This window comes from Lepidochelys kempii, chromosome 22 (assembly GCF_965140265.1).
Source record: "Lepidochelys kempii isolate rLepKem1 chromosome 22, rLepKem1.hap2, whole genome shotgun sequence".
Classification (NCBI taxonomy): Eukaryota; Metazoa; Chordata; order Testudines; family Cheloniidae; genus Lepidochelys; species Lepidochelys kempii.
Window position 1 is genome coordinate 7,063,772 of NC_133277.1, and position 26,056 is coordinate 7,089,827.

General features: G+C 43.5%; 1 protein-coding gene across 10 annotated transcripts in view; it reads left to right on the plus strand.

Moving 5' to 3' along the window:
- The first annotated feature begins 2,291 nt into the window (after positions 1–2,291).
- PRDM10 (PR/SET domain 10) overlaps positions 2,292–26,056 on the plus strand; it is a 71,818-nt gene continuing 48,053 nt past the window's right edge. For 2 of the 10 annotated variants that reach the window (XM_073320982.1, XM_073320992.1), the window contains exons 1-5: positions 2,455–2,540; positions 13,131–13,376; positions 18,499–18,688; positions 21,072–21,236; positions 23,124–23,183. In XM_073320982.1, coding sequence (XP_073177083.1) covers positions 18,596–18,688; positions 21,072–21,236; positions 23,124–23,183 — 318 coding nt within the window. In that variant the 5' untranslated portion in view covers positions 2,455–2,540; positions 13,131–13,376; positions 18,499–18,595. Of the gene's footprint in view, positions 2,541–10,427; positions 11,038–11,073; positions 13,377–18,498; positions 18,689–21,071; positions 21,237–23,123; positions 23,184–26,056 lie in introns of those variants that run through there. The other 8 variants (XM_073320984.1, XM_073320990.1, XM_073320986.1 and 5 more) reach the window with 8 other exon arrangements.

Here is a 26,056-nt window from a genome sequence, read left to right on the forward strand (position 1 = left end):
GCAAGCACACAGTATAAGTGGAGAAAAGCAAAACAGACCAAATCTTGCTCCCTTTACTCATGCAAGTAATCCTACTGTCTTCAATTTTTAAAACTACTTTAGTTTTAATAATCTCAGGTGAAATTATTGACACAGGGTAGGCAATGTGCATATATGATTTTTAAATTGACAGTGTCCCTGTAGGTTTTAACTTTAAATAATCTAGTGAACATTCAACATTTGAGGAGACTACTTCAGTATATACCCATTAGCCCTTCCCGCATAGAAAAACTGAGTATCATACATCTTAAAAATAGAGGTTCTGGACTAGATCCACACCTGAAGATCAGTTCTATTGAGTCAATAATGCTACATCAATTTATGTCTGATGAGGATCCAGTCCTCTGTGTGCTCTCCTAAGATATTGCGTTTCTGTGGCACTTTTTGTAAGAGTAATGCTTTGCCTTTGCATCCTTGATCAAAATTTCCCCTTCCCCCACTGCCCTGCTCTGTCAGTTGGCTGCCATACTCCACTGAGGATATAACTGCTCACAAGGCGGCAGCATTTCAGTGGCGCTTTAAATATATCATTTGTAAAGCAATTTGGAAGATTATGAGAATGAAAGCTGCTAGGAAGTATTCTTTTTAAAAAAAGAACTTGCCAAATAGAAAACTTCCTGGGTATGTGGTAAATAAACACTAAGATAATTAGCAAAAAGAGTATTTTTCTGTCCCATAACCAATACAAAGTCTTTTTCCCCCCTTAGAAAGAACAGTGGTAACCCCAAAAGAAACTGGAATATCAAATGGGTAGGTCAAGTTTCTCAACGATGTCAATTATTATCCTTGATTTCTTTTAGATTACATTTAAAACTCAAATTTCTTATATAACACATGAACAGAAAGTAGCAGTAAATGAGACAAACAATGCAGGAGTTTCCAGAGTATATCAGGGCATTATCTAATAGTCAGGTAGGATCACCCCCAATTGAATATGCATTTCCTTGTGTACTGAAGTTACCCCAATCACATTTTATAGTTTTCACTTTAGAATACCAATTCTAAGTGAGTCTATGAAGAAACAAACCAAATTGCTGTTTCTTTTATAATTTGCAAATATCCTTTCCCAAAGAATCTTGAGAGAGTGCAGATAGTGGTAATGTTTTAAAAAACCCACCTTTTTCAGCCAGGCTAGACAAAACTCAGAGTAAAATGTGCATTAGATTAATAATTTTGTATTTACATTTTTTTTATAAACACCTGTGAAGCATTTTGTGTTCACATCAGTGCTAAAGATGCTATACAAAAATATAAAGTGTCAATGGACTAGGATCAATGTCCTTATACAACAGAAGCCAACTGACCACCCCCACAAAAAACAACAACAAAAAGAAAACCAACATTCTCAAACAAAAAGTGAGTTTAGGTTAGATTTTAAATTTATTTTTTCCCCTACAGAATAATACAGTGAAGATGAAAGGATCAATTATGTCATCTAGTTCCTCCCTCCATAAAGCATCCCTAGCATCCCATGTGCACCAGTGCTTTATTCTGTCTATAATATAATAATTCCTTACATTTATACAGCACCCTTCATCTCAAAGGGTCTAAAAACCCATTACATATGATGCAGGCACAAGAATGCCTTTGACTCAAAAGTGCAGCCACCTCTCAATGGCAGGGGGCTGCACCCCAGTGCGCAGCGGGAAGGGTGGGGAAATGTAGACCAAGAGTACCAGGCAGAAGCCCCCTCTTACAAGAAATGTCCCCTGGGCAGAGCAGATGGAGACACAGGATGGAAGGTCCCATCCCTGAAACGCGCGCACGCAGCAAATGATACTGAACTCAGTTTACCTGGAGGATGAAGGGCTGGCTGAGTCCTGGAGTGGGGGGCCTAGAGAAGAGAGAATAGGCTGAGGGGCTGGGTGTCAGGACCCCTGGGTTCCATGCCCTGCTCTGTCACTGCCGAGCTAGCCAGCCCAACTCTCCCTGTACCCATCTATTTGCTCCCCTTACCCCTTGGGTCATTCCCCCCACCAGCAGGGGGCGCTGCTGGGCTTCCCTTCTCCCCATCTAGCCAACAGGGGGCACTGCTCTACTCCCCTCCCCTCCTCCCACAGCAAGAGGGCGGAGCACCACGCTGAGAGGAACACTGTGATTGGCGAGCAGGCCCCCGGCGGAGCTGCGGTTGGATGAGAGCGGCGCTGTGATTGGTGGGTGGTGCTGGGGTGGGGTGGAAGCCCTGGCAAGGGTTCCCCCTTTCCTGTGGACTGGGGGGAGGGGGGGCTTTGCTTCACCTTCCCCCTGGGGACCCGGCCGCTTTGTGCTTTTTTGGGAGGGGGGTGCGTTTGCCCAGTCTCCCCGGGCTCGGGATTCCTGGCCAATCAGCATGCGGCACTGATAGCTGTTGCCAGGCAGATTATGGTAATGAGCTCCGGGCGGCCGCCCCCCCTCCTGGTCTGCAGCTACCATTGTGAGGTGAGGACAGGTGGGGGGGTTTGGGGCAGCGGCGGCGCCTGCGGCGGCGGCCGGGGCGCGGCATCCGCATGGGACCCCTTCAGGTAACGCGATGGGACGGTCCGGGAGGGGAGTCTGGCCCAGGGGCACCGCGGAGACATGCCAGGGATTTGGGCTTGTTGTTTTAGTCGCACCCAAGATGGCGCCGGAGCCGGCGGCTCCTTAGCGCTGGGGCCGGGACAAACCGTTCGCTCCCGCGGGTGGGGGGGAATAGGGCGCTGTCATTTCCCCCCCACTTGCAGGAGAGGTACAGTCCGCTTCTTCCCCCCCTCCCCGATCGGGATCCCCCACCCGCCCCGGACAGGGGGGTAAGGGGCTGCCCCCACCCGACTTCCCCCCCTCCCGGATGGTACAGTCCGGACCCCGGCACCTCATTAACGGGGGGGGGTGTCGGAGCCATTTTACCCCCCCCCCCAACACGCTGGGCATTTTGCCCCTGTATGGCCCGTTCATCTTCCCCTGCCCCCATAGTTGGATCATTCCCCTTCCCCTCGGCTTCGGTCTTCTTCCTCTCCCAGCCCATGCGGCGCAACCTCTCAGCCTCTTCCCCCCTCCCAGTCCCAGAGTGGTTGGGGCTGAGTGACCGTTGGGTGCCAGGCCAGCTCTGGGGGCTGTTGCGCCTCACGCTTTGTCGAGGGGAGAGGAGTCTGTGCGGTGGAGAGGTCCTTGTTCTGATTGGCCAGAGACTTCGCACCCCTGTCTCCCTTGGATCCGGGGGCGGGGGGGGGGAGGGTCGCGCCCCCTCCTCTGATTGGCTGGTGCCGGGGGTGTCTTTGTGTGTATGTTGGGGAGACCGTTCGGCTCCAGGGCGGGGGAGAGGTTCTGCCCCGGACTCTGATTGGCTGGGGTGTGTCTTGTCCCCCTTCTCCGATGGGGGAGGGGAGGAGTGGGGGAGACCATGGGGCTGCAAGAGCCCAGTTCTATTGGTGGGGCTGTTTTTCTGCCCAGGCCCCCCCCCCTGGTGATTGGCTGTCCAGGGCGGGCTTGGCTGGCGCCTGCTCCTGGTGTGCTGGGGACTGAGGCCCAGTGGGTTCCTCCCCACGCCCGCCCGCCCGGCAGGAGCCTGGAGGGTTGCCCGGCCTGCAGGTTGAGGGAAGAAGCCGGGGCGTGGGCAGGCATCTTGTGGGTGCTTGGGAGGTGCCACTGCAGCACGCGGGGCCTCTCCGGGTCGAAATGCGAATGGCTTGCCATGCAGCCACCTGTGCGGGACCCGGATTTGACTTCGGGGGACGGGAACGTTTCAGGATTTCTCCATTTGAGCGATCGCTGTCCTCGAAATACTATGGCAGGGCTACCTTACTGAGACGACCAAGCCCAGCATTGTTGGCACTGTGCGGTTTTTTGTTGGGGGGTGATCCTTCCTCCCTAGCTCATGGGACACGACTGTGGCCTTAAATCACCGGGGGCGGGGAGCTGTGGAAATGGGACTATATTGAGGTACGCTGACAATTTGGGATCTCTGTCATAGAGCCAGCTTTTGTCTTCCAAATCTTTTGAGAAGTTTAAAATGGCATGATACTTTAATCTAGACATTTAGCAAAAAGATAGAAACACTAGTAGAGGAAAGCAGAAAGAAATACAGAATTGGAGCAATTAGGAGATAAAACTTTGGGATGAGTGTGGTGAGCAAGAGGAGGAATACAACAAAATGACCGATGTAGGCTGGGGCGAACCCAAGCAGTATTGTAGTGTTGATATGTTTCTGTCACCTCCCTTTATGGAAATCTAAGAATGCTCTGTACCTGGATGTTCTGTACATAGACTCATAGAATATCAGGGTTGGAAGGGACCTCAGGAGGTCATCTAGTCCAATCCCCTGCTCAAAGCAGGACCAATCCCCAATTTTTGCCCCAGATCCCTAAATGGCCCCCTCAAGAATTGAACTCACAACCCGACATGTCAGCTTGTGGCACATGTACTTTGATAAAGCCCCTTATTTTGCTTTTATCTTTTCCAGTTTCTGAGGCCTCTGTATTTTTTTTTTCATTAGGTAGCTTTATTTTACTACTGCACATATTGCTTACATAACACTGTAAGGGTATGTTGCTGTTTCCCGAACAATTTAACAGGCAAGGGCCCTGACTCAAATTCCTTAGAATCTAATAGGCTATGTCTACACTACAGCTTATGTCGGCAGAACTTAAGTCACCGGGGGGTGTGAACCCCCTGAGCAATGTAAGTTACACCTACATAAGCGCCAGTGTGGATAGCGCTATGTTGTCAGGAGTGCTTCTCCTGCCCACGTAGCTTCTGCTGCTTGCTGAGGTGCTTTAATTATGCCACCAGGAAAGCTCTTTTCTGTCAGCATAGAGCGTGTTCACCAGAAGCGCTGTTGAAGCACTGTACAGGTAGACATGCCCTAAGTCTGAGTAGTTTGATGTGTGGGAGATCAGTCTTAGCACCAGAAGGCAAAGCAGTATCTTAATAAGATTAGAGCAAGAAATCTTTGTGAAAGAAGGAAGTTTGAAGGAGACTGTGCCAAATTTAGTGGGCAGCATAAAGACTAGAAGGCCAGGAATGGGAGAAAGACAAAGGGAGTAGTTAGAGAAGCTGATGTGTAGCAGCTTAGTTAACAAGAGGAGGTGGAGGATGAAATGAGGACACAGATTTAGGTAGGAGTTTGATGAAGTCGTTGTAGTCCAGTCAAAAAGACTAGGACTGTTTCTTTGATAGACAGATCTGGGTGCAAATTACAGTCGGGAGTTTGTAAAAGGAATCACATTTCTCTTAGTAGAAGATTCCTGTTATAATAACCTGGATTTGTGCAGGAAATAGCCCAACTTGATTGTCATGCACATTGTGTAAAGAGTTGTCACTTTGGATGGGCTATCACCAGCAGGAGAGTGAATTTGTGTGGGGGGGTGAAGGGTGAGAAAACCTGGATTTGTGCTGGAAATGGCCCACCTGATGATCACTTTAGATAAGCTATTACCAGCAGGACAGTGGGGTGGGAGTAGGTATTGTTTCATATTCTCTGTGTATATATAAAGCCTGCTGCAGTTTCCACGATATGCATCTGAGTAAGTGAGCTGTAGCTCACGAAAGCTTATGCTCTAATAAATTGGTTAGTCTCTAAGGTGCCACAAGTACTCCTTTTCTTTTTGCGAATACGGACTAACACGGCTGTTACTCTGAAACCTGTTATAATTTGCAAACCACGGCCAGTTGGTATGATTGCGTTTTGAAAAAATTCAAGCATCAGAATGTTACACTGTCCTGGGATTCATTCAGAATGGTTGATTCCCTGTTATACTCCATGGTTAAAATAAATAGATTTTTAGCAGCTAAATCTAATAAACTGTGGGAAACGATTTAGGAACATCATAATGAGATTTTAGATGATCAGCTAATATCATGATGGACATGATATAAGAACTAGATAGATCCATTCCACACAATTTGAGTAAAGATTTGTTTGTGTTTGGCCAAATTATTCTCTCTATTATATGGTTAAATAAATTGCAACCATTACTCCTGTCCTGGAAATAAATAGACTTTTGTGTCCTAGCTGTAAGTGTGATTTCCATCTCTATTCCACCAGTGAAATATAAATCTTGTGGTCCTACTTTACCTGATTACTAACATCCAACCAGAATGCACTAGAGCCAGAGTTCCTTGAAATAAATACGTTTTTGATGAATGAAAATTCAGAAAAAAGACAGCAGTCATGACTCAGTAGTCAGTGAGGTTAAACATATTGCACCTTCCAGCCTTCTTGCTGCCATGAGAGCAAATTCTTCCAAAGGTTCTCAGAAAATTTACTGACTTACCTCCCATGTGTGCTGGGATAATTAAGTTAAGTGTAGGATACAGCTTGTTACAGACACATGGGTTCCTACTTTTGAGCATAATAAACCATTTTGATATTAAAAGCTGGATGACAATTCACAGCATAATTTAGTATAAAACCCACCTTGCATGATGATCTTGCTGTCCTTGTATATGATTAGTGGTGAAAGAGAGTATTCAATGCTCAGCACCAATAGCATTCAGCTAATAGCCATTCCTGTTTTTGCTGTAAGGAACCTTAGCATGCAAACCTCTTCTGTAGCGTTGAGTAAATCAAAGCAACTGTTTTATGCAGCCAATATTGTAAAGGGATTCTCATTTGAGATATTGCCATGGTTTTGTGATTTTCTGAGCTGAGAGGTGGACCATTACACTTGCGTAGCTCCAGTCTTCTTCCATCTTAATCCTATCAGATCAGGGGCAACAAAGAATGTTTGGAAACCCCTTGATTTTGGTTTCTCTGTGGGATCTCCCTAGCTGGGCTCAGCGGGGGCACTGCTTTAACTCCAAGGGTCCTGCTGCAGAATCTGTCCTCTCCATTTGTCAGAGTCTTCTGCATATTCTCACCATTGAGGAAAGGTGCCCTTTCCCCAACAGCAGGAATATAAAAGGGCAACACCCTTGAAATACATATACTGTTTAGTATTTTGTATGTGTGTCCACTTCAGGAACCCCCATATCAAAAATCCCTATGGAAGAAGAACCAAAATATATTGAGCCCAGCTATTCCCAGGAGAAAAATGCTACCTCCAGCCACGGTTTCCAGCTGAGCGACTCTGATCTGAGAATGTCTACACTACAGCTTATGTTGGTATAACTTATGTCACTCAAGGGGGTAAATAAATCACCCCCAAGCAACATAAGTTACACCAATATAAGCGCCAATGTGGACAACACTGTCAGTGGGAGACCTGTGGGAGACCTTCTCCCACCGACATAGCTTCTGTTGCTCACGGGGGCTGGAGTAATTAAGTCAACAGGAGAGCTTAGCGTGGCGACATTAGAGAGCTTACAGGGGTGCTGCGCCACTGTAAATTCTCTAGTGTAGCCATGCCCTGAGTCTCCTCATAAGGAGATGAAAGAAATCACTCTCCTTCTTTGCTTCCCTGAAAAAAAGGTGGAGAAAGAATTACTGTCGTGGCCAGAAGATATTGGTATGGTGGAAGCTGTTAATGGATGCCATCAGGCAGGTCTTTGATCTATAGACCAGGGGTTCTCAACCTTTTTCTTGCTGAGGCCCCCCCCATCAATATGCTATAAAAATGCCAGGGCCTGGCAGAGGGTGGGGGGGAGAGCGTGAGCCTCTGGGCCGGGATGACCCTTGGGCATAGTTTTACTTCTATGCGGGGGGGGGAGGCAAGGGCTGGCGAGGCTTGAGCCAACTCCACACAGCAGGGTGTAGGGAGGGAGCGCCACCTCCATCCCTTGACTCAGGAGGCCACCCAGCCTGTCTGGGCTGTACGGGGACGCAACCAAAAATATAACTCCGGGGAGGGGGCTGGTGTCAGTTCAAAAAGTTTGAAAATAGCTCAGGGTGCAGGCAGAGGGTAGCTAGGGACTCTGTGAAGTGAGGGGAGTAGCTCAGGGTGCAGGGAGGGGGACAGCTAGGGGCTGTGTGCGGGCAGGGGTGTAGCTCAGGGTGCAGGCAGGTGATAGCTATGTGCTGTGTGCGGGCAGGGGGTAGCTAGGGGATGTTTGCAAGCAGGGGGTAGCTCAGGGGGCAGCTTGGGCCTGTGTACGGGTCGGGGGGCTCCCAGTGCGGCTCCCAGCTTCAGCGGGGAGGGGGGCGCTGGGGTTCCCTGCTTCAGCCATCCACTGTTCCTGGCTTGGGGGGAGCATCAGTTTCAGCCCTGCACCACTCCTGGGCTGGGAGGGTGAGGGGGTGCCGGCTTCAGCCCGGCACCGCTCCTGGCTTCAGTGCTGGGGCTCAGGGAAATTGGGTTTCAGTAATGAGGCTCCGCAGCCCTCCCCGAAAGGGCTCACAGACCACCAGTTGAGAACTGCTGCTATAGACAATCACAGACCTGGTTAAAATCATGGGTGTGCTAAACATCCTTCTTTCTGGCTAGCTGGAAGGAGCAATTAAATGTTCCTTTATGAAGCGAGATAACTGAAAACTATAGAAGCTTCTGGCCAAGGCAGTGGGCTACATGACAAGGCTTGAGAAAAAACTAACCCTGGGAGAATAAGAGGGTTTCCCTGGTACTGGTTGTAAATGCAGGGCTAGAAGATTGTTTTGACAGGCTCTTTGTGAGAGGCAGAGAGCCAGCAGACAACCAGCGAAGCAGTCATGAGCATGACCCAGAAAAGGATCAGAGTGACAGCTCCTTGAGCATAGAACTGACTGGAGGAGCAGACTTGGAAATAGTGAGCAAGGAAACTGCCTGCTGTTTTTTTTGTTTCTACTGTATTCAGGGATGCAAGACTTTGTGTATATTCTTTGTAAATAAATAGGATTGAACCAAAGAAAGTAGCTGAGTGTTTCATCAGTTTCTCTGCCTAATGGAAACAACACTGCAAGGTCCTATGTATTGGCTAACCATTCAGACCAAACGAGCAACACTATCTGTGCCCCAAAAAATGTGAAGCGAATGTTCTGTGCTCAAACACCATAGCAATTATTGTAATGTAAGAACCTAAATAGAAGAGAAAAGAAATGGAATCATATGAGAGGAGGAAAGCTCTTTGGAGAGCCTCTCAAGAAAGCAGTTATATAGGCAGTGGACAAGGAGCAGATGTCTTTTCCCTCTAAGCAGATGGAAATATATACATCATTTCATAGAAATAAGCCCTACTTGTGGGGCTTCTCTGCCTCCATATTCATTGGACCAGAAAACAGGTACTTACCGTAAGATGACCTCGGAACTGACTCAGAATCAACTTATTTCAGAGCACTTTGCTGTAACATGACCTCAGCATGATTCACCACCTTGCCTGCCTAAAGATCTGTGTCCCATGGGGAAGACTCCTCAACTTTGCAACTCCTGGGGCTTCTGCTTTGAACAGGTAGTAAGGAGTATGCAACAGAATCTCTTAGCACCCTCCCTCCCTTCAACCTCTTCTTAATCAATTCTTCCCTCTTCTCAGTTTGTCCATTTTCCCCAAGAATTCCAGATTCAGGAAGTTAGTTCAGACTGGAGTAATAGAAGTTGTTCTAAGGAAAGAGAGGTACCAGGAAGTCAACTCTTCCTTCTTGGTTTTCAAACAGTTTGATGGAGTTGGGAATTCTGGATTTATATCTTTCTCCAGAATTTCTGAGTCATCCCCAGTTCAATATTACTGTTCCCCAATCAATAATCTGCTTAGTTTACTGGACTGAGAAGCACAGGGTCAAAGCAGTTCATCCTAAATCGAATTGACCAGATCCACATCAATGGATACCAGTCTTTTCAGCTGGGGAGGCCATTCAAACAATCAGTTAATGCAGGGGCCAACTCTTGCAGCATCAGCTTTCCAGAACTAAGGTATGTCATTAGCTCTCATAAGGTAAAATTATCAGCATGTCTTCATTATAGCCAATACTATGACCATGGCCATTGCTTGCCAGCTGGGGGACACCAAACCTCATTCTTTGTACAAGAAAGTGATGTACTTTCTCAGGTATTCAGAGATAAATATAGCCTCTCTGAAAGTCTTTGATACTGAAAGGAAACTCTTTGCCACTGTCTTCTAGCTCAGTCGGAAGTGAGCGGATTCATCATTATGGAGTTTTCAAACCTTCCTTCTCAAAAAGTTAGGAAACCCCAGTAATAGTATCAAGCAGGGAAAACCAGTGCTTTGGCTAGACCCATAGTTCATGTATTTTCTGAGGCTGCCAGCAAGAATGCAAGCTGCAGTTTTGGTGATATGGATACTTGTCCACCGGAACTTGAACTGAGAATCCCATTAAAGCCAATAGCAAAACTCCCATTGACTTTGGTGGGGCTGGATTTCACCTCCCATCCGCAACTCACTTCACAATGATCTGATGATACAGGGGCTGATGTAGACTTCTGATTCAATGAGTACTGGAGGGTGGGGAACTGGGGGGGGAGGGGTAAGAGAGGGCCCAGGCCTTTGGGGTTGCTGTCTTCCCTGTGGAGATGGGGGGCTCTGCCCTGCGTGCAGCTGGGGGTCTGCTTCCAGTTCTATCTTTCCCTGAGCTCCAGACCCACTGCTGATGGGAGCGGTATCCCCGAATCTGCGCCTACCGCTGAGCTCTTGCCCTGGCAGGTTGACTTGAGCCCAGCATGATGATGCCAGTGGTGGTGATAGTGGGATCTGGGACAAGCAAGTTGCTCCCTGCACTACCTATGGCAGGTGCCAGACCTGATTGGTGCTGAAACTGCATACGCCAGTTTGCAACTCCGTTCACTCAAATTTGGCCTGGTTGTCCCTCCATCAGACCAGGACAAACAGACCCTTCGTTGGAGGGGTGGCCAGGCTGAATTTGAGTGAATGGCATTGCAACCTGGCACAAGGGGTCACAGTGCCACTCTGTCAAATTTGGCCTGGCAGCGCCTGCATCGTGATGGGGGGACAGCTAGGCCAAGCTTGAGATGGGGGTCCTGTGAAAATGCACTGAGTGCATATTGGTTGGTCTGGGCCTGATTTCTGTGAGTGCAGTTGCACCCGTGGACCTCGACTAGAGCTGCCCTGGGGTGCTAATAAGTTAGTCGCTACTGTTGTAAACTGGATTCAAACTGGTGGTCTAGAAATGAAGAGCACGGTTCTCTTCTGTCCGCATCTGAAGCCTTCCAAGTGTTTAAAAAGGTTTGTGTGTGTGTTTGTTTTTTCATTATTAATTTGGTTAAAGACATTTTGTGTTATGGAAGATATTTACCAAATAGAAACATCAATTTTCGTATAAATGACAGACATTGCTGCTGGAATTCACTCTGAGGTGAGGTTACACTGGTGCCATGAGTACAAAAGTAGAGGGTATTTATTATTCTGTATTTGTTATAAAGGTGCCACTGTCCCTGTGCAAATGACTTTTTTAGCTGAACGGTTATTTTCTGCAAGTAAAAGGTTAGACCCCTGTTATTCAGAGAATAAATTGAGACAAATTAAGAATTTTATTTTTGTAAAATTTAGTAACCAGTATACGAAACAGCTCCTGGCCCTGACACTGCAGTAACAGAAATACCAAGTGACAGATTATTTGTCATTCTCTAATTCAAAATCCATCATATCAGTAAATGGTTGAGCAGCTTTATTTTCTAGTGAACATTTCTCAGACTAAGGGCATGACTGAATCAATGTAAGTGCAGCTGCTTGTGCATAGTGCTTCCTCCAGAGCTGCATGCTGTAAATGTGAGAGCTAAATACAAATTGGTTAGGGGAGGGGGCAGAACAGGGAGGAGGTGGGGACAGCCATAGAAGGTGAGGGGAGGAGGAAGGAGGAGGGAATTGCTCCTTCCCTTCCTTGTCCTTGCCCCTGCTGAGTCCAGTTACCCCTAGTTTCTTTTTCCCATGTAATTGGTGAGTTTTAACCACCCTGTGGTGTGGGTCAAGCCCCTTCACTTGAGAATTCCTGAATTAAGCTCATTATTTTGTACCTTTCCAGTTTTCCAAGTTGCTGCTGAGGTGCACACCTGCATTTTGTCTTGCCCCAATCTTCCCTCCAATTTTGGGGAATCTCAATGGAATAATATATTATTTTGTGTATGATTGTTTCAAAGAATTTGAAGAATTAATAATAGCGTTGCAGTTAGGGACAATATATGACAAGGGGAAGAAGTGAGACATGAGAAGGTATCAAAGGAATAAAGGCAGGTTTACACATGGGCTTGGAAAGAGATGGAGAATTGTAGAGGCAAGAGACTGGAGCAACACTGAAATTTTGGAAAGGTCAAAGAGGAAGCAAGTGCTGGAAGAGAAGAGGGACAGAGTCTGTGAGGTTTGCAGGAGTCCCCAGAGGATTTTAACAAAAGTAGGGCAATTTTAAACTGTATCCTGAAATGAATGAGGAGCTAGTAGGATCGTCTGAGGAGTTTGCTGATGGGGTTGCACTTTATAGATTTGAGAAGACAGACAGCTGCATTCTACATGTGCTGGCATCTGGAGGGCGGGACCTAATAAAGGGAAATGTGTGGGTTTCACCTCACACCATATCCTGCTGTGTTGTTTATGCTGCATTCTATTGGTATCCTGTTTCTTTCACACTCAGGGATGATGATATGATGTATTTCTACCCATTAGCATTGCAGCCCTTGTGTCATCACCTGATTCCATACTGAGTGAGGCATGGCTTCTATTTTGAGGAGGAAAATGCTCTCTTCAGGGGTGCTGTAAATGGTTTAGCATATTGCACATTGGCATACTGCTTAACATGCTGCTTATGCTCTATATAGGTCTCAGGGATGCTATAGAAATGCAAGTAATTGAGTTACATCAGGTTCACACTGCACCTGCATGCATCCCTTCTGACACAGCAAAATCCCCCATTGGCATATTTGCACGGATATTCCTGTATTCCTAAGATGTCAAACTTCTACACGTGGTGTGGAAAAGCCCCCAAAATATTTGGAAAGAGAAATGTATACATGTAGAGAATGATCCATAGACAGGTAGCATGGATAGAAGAGAGTATTCCCTCATTATGCCAGAAGTTTGGGTATCCCAGGCAAAGGACAAGGCCCATGCAAGTCACCTTCTAAAATATGCAGAAGCCCAAGAAAAGATCTTTCATCTATAATTTAACGGAGGCACCAGTAAGAATGATGGACTAGCACAGATTCGACAAACTTTCCGTATAATTAAAATTAATTGCAATCTTGTGCATAGGGCTATATTTGAAGAAACTAGGTTGTAATTAAGCTAAATATTAATGAGAATTGTGTCTTGTTTTTATGGTTTTATAGCAGGGGTGGTCAAACTTATTGGCCCTCTGAGCCACATATGACAATCTTCAGAAGTTTGAGAGCCAGGGCACACCTGCCTGGAGCCGGGGGTTGGAGCTTTAGCCCCGCTATTGCTGAAGCCCTGAGCCTTGGCAGGAGTGCCCCTCAGGGCTGAAGCCCCAAGACCCCCCTCCTCGCTGGGCAGAAGCCCCTACCACACCATGCTGCTGCAAGGCAGAGGTCCTGAGCTTCCCCCACCCAAGTCTGGTAGGTGGAGAATGGTGGGGTGGGTGGGTGGGGGTGGGATTGGATGGGACTGGGGTGCTCTGCGTGACACACTTTAATGGTAAAAGAGCCTCATGTGGCCCGCGAGCCACAGTTTGGCCACTCCTGTTATATAGGCTACAGACAGTAAAGTAAACAGTTCATGTAACCCTTAAGTTGGGCCACTGTGAAGTCACTGTCAACTCACTCAATTACCACCCTTTCTCAACAGCTAATCTAAACGCAACATTTCTGTTGGGTGTAATGAGTCAGGGGGAGACTGGACACATGTCAAGAATTTTCCTTGGTAGATGACTTGACCCAACTGTCACTGCCTTTTAAAAGTTCCATAGCCACATGCCAGCTTGGGTATCTGTTACTCCACTGTGCACTGAGCCAGTACTGCTGGGAGAACTGAGAAAAGATCATAGGGGAGCCCTGAAGTGCAGAGACGTTAGCACTTATTCCTTATAGGTCAGAAAGCTGGAGTGGATCTTGAGGATGCATTTGGAGGGAAGAATAGCAACCTCCCAGATTAATTCAAGGAGGATCACCTATGCATAAGGTTCAGCAAGGAAACTTCTTCCAGCCTGTCCCCTTAGCATCCTTCTATGAGCTCAGTTTTAAAACTTATTCAGGTCTGGTCTGCACCTCAAACTTAAGTTGACCAAGGTACATTGCTCAGGGCTGTGAAAACTTGCATGCCCATGCAATTGCAATCTATAGTTAGGTTGACCTAACTCCCAGTGTAGACACAGCTAGGCTGACAGAAGGATTCTTCTGTTTACCTAGCTACCACCTCTCAGAAAGGTAGGTTACCTATATCAGTAGGAAAACCCCTTTTGTTGATGTAGGAAGTGTCTACACCATGGCGCTATAATGGCAAAGCTACAGCGCCATAGCTGTGCTGCTGTAATGTAGACACCCTCAGGTATTTACATTTCCTGGCATTCTCGCCTTCAATGTCTCAGGGTGGAAAGTGACTTCTAACTAAACCATTTTCAAACTTTCTGAAGTCGTGGACTCTTTTTCAAAGGCCTTGTCTCCACTGGAAGTCTTTTGCTCCAATTTAGCAGCACTGGCGCAAATGCACTGCAATGATTACAAAGAGACTTGCAAATTCCCTTGTGCCTTGTTCCAGGGAAAGGTGTTTTGCTGTATATTCTGATTATTAAAATGGAAGGATAAAAAGACGAATGAAGAACCAATTTTTGATAGCCATGTATTGCAGCTATATAGCCATTCAAATCGAACAATAACTTACCAGATTTCTTTTTACACTAATTGAATCAAAGGCATGAACAAGTTCTGCAGCTTCTCAAAAGAAGGTGGTTTTCAGAACCAACGTGGTCTAGTAGTTACAACAAGTGACTGGGATCGAGTATTCCTGGGTTCTATATGTGGCTTTGGACAAATCACTTAACTTCTCTGCCTCAGTTCAGCTATGGTGTAAGCAAAATTTCCTCATCTGTAAGCAGTGAAATCTTCACTGTTCTCTGAACAGAATCTAAATACATCAGGCCAGATCTTCAGCCACTGTATAACAGCATAGCTCCATTGAACTGGAGCTATAATGGAACTATGCCAGGCGATAGAAGCTGAATCTTTGACCCACTGAATGTAGACCAAACTTCCTCTCTTCCTGAGATTTGGTTTTATCAGTAACTCAGAGCCACAGCAAAAATTTAAACTACACCCTATGCTTTCTCCCTAAGCTTGGTTGTTCCTGGTGTTTTCCTGCTGTGATTATATTGTAAAGTTCAGTTTGGGGCCAAAGAGTCATCCCAACCTCCCTTATATTCAACATAGAAGAGTTATTCCTACCACCGTGAGCCAGCAGGAATGAATCAGCATCTGCCTTCAAGATTTCAACACCTGTTTAAAGGGGGAGTCAGTCAAAAAACTCTGCCACCCTGTTATACCATCTGTTAATTGGTTATATACATGCCTTCCACTTAATTCAATGCTTGGTTTACTTGATCAGATTCTTAGTAACCAAATCTCTCTCTCTTTCTCTCGTGTGTGTGTGTAAATAGAATAAATAAACCAAACAATAAAACTTCAGCATTTATTTTGATCCATTTTGATTGTTTTAGGCAGGTAGTTATTTGGATAATTGATTAAAATACTGGGTATGCAATTAATTAATACCGACGGCCAAAAACTTAGAATAAATTGATAGAAAAGGAACGCAAGAAAGATTGTTACGATATTAAGATAAATTCAGCTAAACGCTGTCTTGTTCAGACTTTGTTATTAATATTATGAACACTATCATGCGCTACACAATCCATTATATACACCCTGGTGATCATAGGGCTAACAAAATCACTGAATTATTTCAGTTAAAGGAAGGATTTGATAAGAATAAGAAGAAAGTCTTATAATACTTACCTACATTACAAAGCACTTTGAGGTGTTTGGATGAAAGATGCTATAGAAGGTCAAAATACTATGTATTATTATTTATTATAGTAAACTCTTTCTTTAACACCTTATAATGTAGCCTCTTGGACAGCAGTGTTAGATGATTCTCAGCACTGACCATTGTTCAATGCAGCTAATAGTGTTTTTTTCTTACTAGTAAGATCCCTGACTGAAGCGTCACTCACTGATTTGACATTGTATTTTTTCTTACCTCTTCATCTCTTTGCCCAGATTTTAGGGTTATATTTTAGGATATATATACCATCACTCATGAATGTAACATTTCTGTTTTCTTTTCCCCAGAGTCTAACAGCATGAGTGTTTATGAAGTCACATGACATATCCTACTTTCTTCCGTCACCCCTTGGGTTGAGCAAAACATGCATGCGATGTGTTTCTTAGCATGAGGGAGTCAGTGGGAGGTTGTTACCAGTGATGATAGCATGACATACTGTCTAATAAAGCACAAAAGCCTCTTTCCTCCGTTTGTTGTTTTTCAGTGTGGCGATGGTGTTAATTTTTCCATCACTCCACGGAGTGACGTTATAGTAAAGCTTTCCTGAATTATTGCTTTGTGCATTGCAGGGAAGGCCTGTGTAGGATGTATGTGCTCAGGTCCTGCAAGGCTCCTTCATTGTTTGCGAGATTAACAGAAGGCAGAAAATGCCTTCTTTTTTCCCTTTTCTTTTTCTAGCTTGTCAGTGACAAACCGAATGTCAGAATTTATGGGAATAAATTATGACTATAATAATTTGCCTTTAAAATGTAAATCAAGGATAGCATCAGTGAGGGACTGTCAAGGTTCCTTCTCCACTCTGAACTCTAGGGTACAGATGTGGGGACCTGCATGAAAGACCCCCTAAGCTTATTCTTACCAGCTTAGGTTAAAAACTTCCCCAAGGTACAAACTTTGCCTTGTCCTTGAACTGTATGCTGCCACCACAAAGCGTTTTAAACAAAGAACAGGGAAAGAGCCCACTTGGAGATGTCTTCCCCCAGAATATCCCCCCCAAGCCCTACACCGCCTTTCCTGGGGAAGGCTTGTTAAGAATCCTCACCAATTTGTACAGGTGAACACAGACCCAAACCCTTGGATCTTAAGAACAATGAAAAAATCGGGTTCTTAAAAGAAGAATTTTAATTAAAGAAAAGGTAAAAGAATCACCTCTGTAAAATCAGGGTGGTAAATACAGGGTAATCAGATTCAAAACATAGAGAATCCCTCTAGGCAAAACCTTAAGTTACAAAAAGACACAAAAACAGGAATATACATTCCATCCAGCACAGCTTATTTTACCAGCCATTAAACAAGAGGAAATCTAACGCATTTCTAGCTAGATTACTTACTAACTTAACAGGAGTCGTAAGTCTGCATTCCTGATCTGTTCCCGCAAAAGCATCACACAGACAGACCAATCCTTTATTCCCCCCCACACACCTCCAGATTTCAAAGTATCTTGTCCTCTCATTGGTCATTTTGAGTTAGGTGCCAGCTAAGTTACCTTAGCTTCTTAACCCTTTGCTGTTGAAAGGATTTTGCCTCTGGCCAGGAGGGATTTTATAGCACTGTATACAGAAAGGTGGTTACCCTTCCCTTTATATTTATGACAGGGACCTTCTGCTTTCTTCCTGTTGCACAGGCAGGTGCTGGCATCAGATCAGCCCAACTAGACAGCCAGTATAAAATAAAGTTAATTGGACTTACTGAAAAATCAGATGGGCTCAGCCTCATGCTAATTCCTCAGTCTATGATTTAATATGACATTGGAGATGAAGGACTGGGAAGGTGCTGAAGGACTGACTAACCCAATCAGCAGAGCTGTAAATTACTCTTCTGAGATTCCCGATGGCAGCTTGAGAGGCTCTGATAAAATCGCAAGGGGTGAATAAAACCTAGCATGGAAGCAATTTGTCAGGATTTCCAGGCTTACATCGATTAGAATTTAAGCTTCATTGTTCTTCTCTTTCTCTGTTTAAAAAAATGTCTAGTTTAATAGTATGTGAAATGCCAGCTGGGATTGCAGACCTGTGCATGTGGAGAGTTGCCTCTAAACTCAGGATCGGTTGCACTAAAAATTAAACAAATACATTGAGAAAACAGTGGCTGCCTCTGAACATAATGATTATTTTTGTGAAAGACTGAGGTTCAATTCCCAGCACTGTCTCTTGATCCGTAGGCCATTAGAGGCTGCAAAAGTTGTAGACGGAACACCTTGTTGCCAGGAAGAAACAAACCCCTTCTGACCAGTGCAGGAGCAGTAGTGATGGGATTCAAAGGGAATCCAGTCTAACCCTAAGCTGATGGATGGTCTCTGTAATGTGATGACTTTGAGGGAAGGGAAATGGATCTTTTTTAAACTCCTCTCTCCGCTCTGCAATGATTATCACATTCAGTGCTGCAGGATGGGAGGGTTGCTCCATGAGTATCTGTTTCTCCCAGGCCTCCTCAGAAGCTCTGCTGTTTGCAGTTGTTGGCCTGTTTCCTCATCTACTGTAGATAGAAAATACTGTACAGCAGGATTTGGGAAAGAGAACTGAGAAAAAATATGTTCATAAAATTAAGACTTCTTCTGTCATAGAAGCACATCCCTGCATGTGGTAGATAGTAACACCTTTCAGCTGCCTTTCTGTTACAATTGAAATTGATTGCAATGTACTCGGCTGTTTAATATCTTGGGTCTCTTTTCTCTCGTTATAGCCATGTTACAGAAGATCATCTTGTCTTGTGTGAGTAGAGACATAGCGAACAGATGAATCTATTCAGCCAAACACTGCTCCTGTAATTAGCTATCACCATGGAGCACCACAGCAGGGACGAGATGGACTCAAAAGAGGAAAGTCCACAGGTGTGGTCTGAATCTACTGAGCAGGAACAGAATACTGCTCAGGTGACTAGTGGCTCCTAGAAATTTCTCTAATTATTTCTTAGAGTGAGGGATTGAGTTGGGCTTGCTTGCAGCAGGTCAACAAGCTCGTACTTTTTTTCCAGAGCCTGCCATCTTGTGCTCCAGAAGCTAAGCTTGAAAAGAAATCGAAGCCTAGCCCCTATGTTTCCAAAGTAAAGCTTTAGCAATTGAACTGAGTGTAAGCCAATGCTGTGAAGTGTGTCTGAGTTTGCAGACAGCCTGAAACAATAGCTCTGAGAGATATTAACTATCTCTATTCATTTTGAGGGGTGTGATCTCTGGAGCCTATCAATGGTCATTTAAATGTCAACATTGTTCACAATTTCACTGCTAGTATAAGCACGCAGGGCAGGGGGACAACAATCCATAAGAAGCTTTGCACAATCTGCTGGTACAGGCATCAGAAGTGGACATAGCTGGGCTTGGAAGCATGGGTGGAAGCTTGGGAAAGAACCACAGTTTCTTCCTTTCTAATTGGACCTCTGGTTAAAGTTTTGTGGTAGTGTAGGAGGGAGTGATGCCAGAAGGAAATATGTAGTTTCCAGTGACTGCTACAGCCAAATCCTTCTTTTATGTGTAAGGATTCATCAAATTAGTCCAACTGATGTCAGTAGGATTAGTCACATGACTAAGACAAGACCATAATACATACGTAGTAGATTCCTACTGCCATTTTTTCATTGTAAGCATAACAGAAAGTCACATCACACATCCTCTTTTCTTTAATTTTCTAGCACCAATGTGGATCAGTTCAAAGCATCACTGTCAAGAGTAATATCGTATATACAGATTTTTTTTTAAACCATGGTTATTATTGGGCCTTAGATTTATGAAAAATCTCATTTACTTTACATTGCTTCTCTTTCACTCTTTGCATTTCACTCAGTTTGGACAGCAAAACTGAGATTGATTAGTTTCACATTAGTTTCAAATCAGTTTCATGTTTACTTCTCAAATATTAGTAAGATACCATTTCTCAGAGTCTCAGCAGTGCAGAGGAATGATTTAAAATATACATTAAAAACAATTATTCAATTTTTGTTGAGCCGAATTTGCACAGGATTGTGAGTAAGGCCTTGGAATCCTGGCTATCCCAATAACTTGCTCTCTGGACTTTGCAAGAAACTGCATTTCTCTGTACCTCAGCTCCTCCAGCTGTAAAATAGAAATAACAATACTTACTACTTCTGGCTATTGCACAGGGGTGTTGTTGAGGGTTCATTAGTATTTTCACAGCATCCTGGAAATGAAAGGCACTGTATGCATACCATGTATTAGTCTCATCATTGTTATTAGTTTTGAAATGGCATTTTATTTTACAAGATCTACAGTAGTGCCTAAACTAAGATGCTTATGTTTTTTCTTAGAAAAATATCCCAAAAGATCAAGCAAAATCAATTATTTTATAACAAGTTTTAATAAAATAAGATTAATTTTATTTCAAACTCTGTGAAAGTGCAGTACCTGCGTATACTTTGGCTAAGATACTTTGGAAATAGAGATCTAAAGTTAGGTTCCTCACTCCATATTCAGGTGTCTAAATAAATGGCCCAGTTTTCAAAAATGCTGAGCACTTCAGCTCAAAGTTGTCAAGAAGAGAACACTTGCCTACTGGCAACAAGATTGAGAACAACTCATTTCAGACAGGCCACCGTGGACAACAATTTCCAGTCACTACCTGGGTAGATATGAACTGCTGGCTTGGAGGTGCAGTCTCTATATCCCATTAGCAGCTTTAGGAGCATCAAATAGTTTTTGCGATTATATTTTTTTCCCATTCAAATAGCTTTATGAATGTACATCTTACAGGGAAACAGTCCCACATATCACATTCTAATATCACAGATATAGTAGTATCATTTGCAGCAGCATCAGTAAGTTAATGAACTATTTTAGCTGTTCAAATAAGAACTAAATAATTACCATCCAAATACAAAACTGAGTGAATGAAATAATATAAATCCACAAGATTGCATTAAAATAAATTGAAAAAGTATATAAACAATTAACAAGGCTTGTCCTGTATCATATCTACTTCTTTTTGCAAAAATCAGAAGGGAGAAGAATGATCCAAGAACTAAGTGTTAGGGATGGCTGTGTATAAATATTTATGTCTCTAGTTAAAATGCAGAGTAAAAAGGAAAAGTTGTAGTGATTTTTATGTCCAGGTTTCTACCTCACTGGCATTTAGATTAGGCTTCTCAGTTCAAATTATACAATGATTTTTGTGTTATGTCCATAACAATTGGCTATGTAGAATGGACTCAGGAGGCCTTTACATGATGAATTTGGCTATTCTGAGTGTGTTTGTGGACACTTTCACAGAGACATTTATTTAAGGATATCATCTTCATTTCTTCTCCAGGTGCACTTTGTCCCTGAAGGTGGAACAGTGGCACAAATTGTGTACAGTGATGATCAGGACCGTCCCCCGCAGCAGGTGGTCTACACAGCAGATGGCACCTCTTACACCTCAGTGGACACCTCGGAGCACACGTTGGTTTACATCCATCCTGTGGAGGCTACGCAGGCACGTGTAGTTCCACATCCGTCCCCTTTCTGCCCCCTCTGGGCCTTACAGAGTAATAATTTAATTCAGGATTAAAGCCAGCTACCTGCAAAGTTATATGGTTTGTATTAATGGCCATCAGCTGTGCATAGCCACCTCTCTAACCATTGGTGAAGAGGGAGTATGTACTATTCATTCCAGTCAACTCTGCATATGTGGTAATCAAGGGATGTCGGGGCTATTAACCACAAAGTACTGGCTATTGCACTTCAGTTAGACTGGACTGTAATTAAATCAAAGGTGTTTTTAATCACTGGAGAAATTCTGCCTGCACTATATATATATATAAAATGCTAAAAGCTGTAGGTTGTGAATACTTAGGAGAGGGAAGAGGTGCTGCTTAATCCATGCTTTTCTTGGAAACAGTCTCCTTATTTTGCACAGCACAGTTCTGGTAATTAATAATAATAGAGTCTGCACTTGCACAGCACTTCTTGTCATAGGATCTGAAAGCATTGGCTCTAACCCAATAATCCTTATTTAGGCAAAAGAATTGATTTCAGAGGCCTGATTTTTGTCCTGCATAATTATTAGATTAAATAAATATCTAATAACTGCTGTTCCTGATAGTATATAGTTTATGTGATATATATATGTATGTATCTAAATCACCATGTGTATATATAATATATTTAAAGGGAGAGAGTCCTTGTCAAGAGCATTTAATCCCTTTGCTGATATGGCAGCATTCATATTAACATTGTAAAGGAACTGTATTTGGTATATGGGGCAACACCAGAGTTGCCTTTTGCCTCATTTTCCACCTATGTCATACAGCTCTGAGCTAGTATATACAGAGTTTCTCATACTATGGTGCATAGGCTGCCAGCAGTCTTCAAGTCCCATCCAGTTTGAGAACAAAGTAGTGAGGGACTGAGGTGTTGAGAGGAGATGGCTCACAAGTGGAAATTGCCTAGAAAGTTACTAATCATGGACCTCAAAAGGCCCTCAGACTTAGATGCTGTAGTTTGTAAATAGGACAGTAACTTAAATCTGAGCACAGTGCATTATAAAGCACGGATTGAGTTTTTACCGTATTGTGTTTATTCAACCTACAGCCAGACCCCTTCAAGCTGTGATATTTTTAAATCTCAGAAGCCAAGTAGAGTTGACCTTGGTCAGTACTTAGTTTTCCTAGGGTTTTCTCTTCCCAGATGCTGTGAAAAGCAGTGACTGTGGTTCACTGGGTGGCACTCCTTCTAGTTATCAAAACAATGCTGGAGGTGTCATTTCTCACATGAAACTAAAACCCAACTTCCTGACCACTTGTCGCCATTAAAGATTGTTTAAATATAGGAGCTATTTGATACATCTTCTCCCACACTTGCAGAATGATGGAATTAGTAGTCTCCAACTTCTTTGATCCTGGCTCAATTCCATTTAACCTCTCTAAATCCCCCTGTAATTTCAGTTGAATCCAATATGTCTAAATTCTTGCCCTAAATTGTTCTGTAGTGTTGCTGTGTACTGTTAAACAGCTGTTGTATTTCATCCTAGAGGTTGTTACCCTTTAGCAATGGAGAAAAATATTATTCCATATATACGATCAGTAAAGTCTATAAACACCTGTTGGGTATCTGAATGAAAGGTGCTATATTAATGTGAAATTATTATCCTTTTATGGAGCTGCCACTAGTCTATATGGAGGCCACTGGTTTCAGTTTAATTTCTACATACATAGGGTTACTGGTATAAATTGAATACAGCTGCCACAGTAATATGCACTTTAGAACTTCAATAAAATAAATAATTCTTACATAGGTTGCGTCTTAACAGGACAGTAATTCTCCTTGTGTGATTTGGTAGTAAATTGAGGCCTGATTGGTAAGCCTTTTTCGCTTTGTTTAGACTCTGTTTACAGACCCGTCCCAAGTGGCTTATGTCCAGCAGGATGCCACAACACAGCAGGTGAGAAGCACTTTTTTCTATTGGATCCTGAATACTACAGTGAAGGAATTCTCAGGGAATGCAAAGGGGCACTGTGTATTCTACTGTGGATTTTGTATTAGACTGTGATACTTTGAGTTATGTCCAAAACAAATCGTGTTCTCTTTCAGTCATTCAGTACCAGCTTCTTGGTGATCACGAGCAACCAACCTTACAATAACAAGCCAGTGCTATCTTGACCAATGTGTGTGTAAATGAGTAGAAAAATTGTAGCAGAATTCAATTTTAAGCTTTAAAGGAGTTATATTACTACTACTCTGATTTGTTTCTCCTTAATATTATGAAAAATCCCTCAACAGTGTCCCTTTAAATGGGAGAATCGATCTGTGTGATTTTTTTGTTTTGTTTTGTTACTTCTTTTGGTTTTTAGTGTAGTCACAGGTAGCCAGGGCTTCTAAGTTTCCTCATACAGGGTCTGATCCAAAGACCATTAAAGTCAATGGAGTCTTTCTACTGATGTCAATGGACTATGGATCCAGTGCTTAATTTGCCAAACATTTCTCAGGTGTTTCTTAGGAAAGTGATTGTAAGGGCTAAATAGTTAAATTACTTGGTCCATGTCTGATATGTGTATTCCAGGCTTTCTGCTTGATGTGCTCACCAGTTTGAAATTGACTGGGAGCAGCATGAAATTGAGAACTGTGGTTGTGAAGGCTGGATGATGTAAGATTTTTTTTTCTGGGTGGGTGGGGAAGGATTGTTTTTCATTGTATCTAATATATATCTAGGGACTGGATAGTTCAAGGAAATGGTAATAAGATATGGATACTTTCACTTCTAAGTTATTGGTTCAAAGTCAGCCCTAGTCATTACTGATTTAAAAATCATTACCATTTGATAGCTGTTTCTTAATCTGTATGAAGTGAAATGGTAGCTCTCAATCAGTTCCACAGTATAAAAGCTACCACTACAATTGACTCTATCCTGCAACCTTGTTGACAGCCTCAGCAGAGACTCGAAGGAATGAACGGAGACAGAGAACAAGGTCCTTTCTCACTGCTAGAAAGAGACCCTCCAAATCAGGGTTGAGGCACATTGGTAGAATTGTGAAGAAAGCTTTCAGTGCTGTTGTCTGTGCTCCACCTATTCTGTGAATAGAGGATTGCAGTCCATAGTTGCCAGTCTGGCATTTTTTATTAGATTGGATTCACATTTAAAAATAACAAACATCCCCCACCCTTATTATTGTCTGTTTAATCTGTGTTTTTTCAGCAGGCTTTTAGCTGTAAATGTATGATCAAACTTAAAATCAGAAACCTTATGTACACAATGCAAGTTATACACTTAAAACACAGCAAAGATACTGGCTCCCATCCCCATACATACGGTATCTCCTGATAATGACAGGATATGCCACGTGAGTACTAAGCACTTTATCTCTATATCCCCAACCCTCCCACCAAGTTCCCGCCCCTACACCAACATCTTTTAATATCATAATTTTCCCAGGATAGGACTTCCATGTTTTTTGTGAACCATTATCATATCATTAGAGCAGCTGCTGCTTCTGCGAGTGTTATACATACACATTTCCTGTGTGAAATCTGAGCTAATCATAGCAGTTAAAATGATAGTGAAGGCTCCTCCTGTCTTTCAAAAGAACTTGGTATGAAAGGGCCATTCCAAGTTTTTTTTTAAAAGTAATGTTGATTCCTTACAATGCGTGTAATGGAGATGAGAGTAACAATGTGTTTGAAGTGTGATATATATGGAGGTGCTAATATGATATATGCACAGACACAAGCTTTGTGTGAACGCCTCATTGCTGGCAGGTCTGGAGGCATGCCACTGAATAATGATGCCTATTGCATTGCCATTTGGCATCAGGAAATGTCAATACCCGACAGTTAATTTCAGCTGTCTTCTTGGCTGAATCCTGGTCATTTTCACACTGTTCTCTGCAGCCCTAATTTGAAAGCAATTTTATAAATTAGACCAATTAAAACAACAACAAACTCAAAGGAACTAGGAACTTGAGTATCCATGTATTTTGGGTGTTTTTTTTTTTTTTTTTGTCTGTTCCCTGAGAGAATACTTTTTAGCCTTTTGGGGAATTGCACTAATTTACAGCTCTCTAAAGCCTGGTCTACACTAAGTGGGGGGAGATCGATCTAAGTTATGCAACTTCAGCTACGTGAATAATGTAGCTAAAGTCAACGAACTTAGACCTACTCACCGCGGTGTCTTCACTGCGTTGAGTCGACAGCTGATGCTCCCCGTCAACTCTGCCTGCACCTCTCGCTCCGGTGAAGTACCAGAGTTGACGGGAGAGTGCACAGCGGTTGATTTATTGCATCTAGACTAGATGCGATAAATCGACCCAGCTGGATCGATCGCTGCCTGTTGATCCTGCGTGTAATGTAGACAAGCCCTAATATACTAGCCAATGCATCCGTTCTGTTGTGCCCACTCTAGCCCATAGGGAAGCCTGGGCTGTTCTAATATTATCTCTTTTAGAGCAGAACTAGAATTAGAAAACATATACCACCTCCATGTATATATCTATAAGAGGGACTTCCTCCCTCTCTGCTCTTGACTGCACACCTTTAGTCTGGTTTTTGATCATCATTTAGTTCTCTCAAGGCCTCTCTATAGATGGACAAGGGTTTGTGTCTCAGTTGAAAGACTGCTTATATAATTATATACAACACAAGCGCCAGTGCAGTGGTAATGGTTAAGAAAGGTGAAAGTTCAGACAGGACAGTGATGAAGATCATGTAAAATACCTGCACGGATAAGTAGAAAGCAGCACTCAGAAGTCAGGAAAGGTCATTCCTGTAATGTTAATTCAGCAGTTTTACACAGCTAAATTGTTCTATGGGAGAAGAAAATTA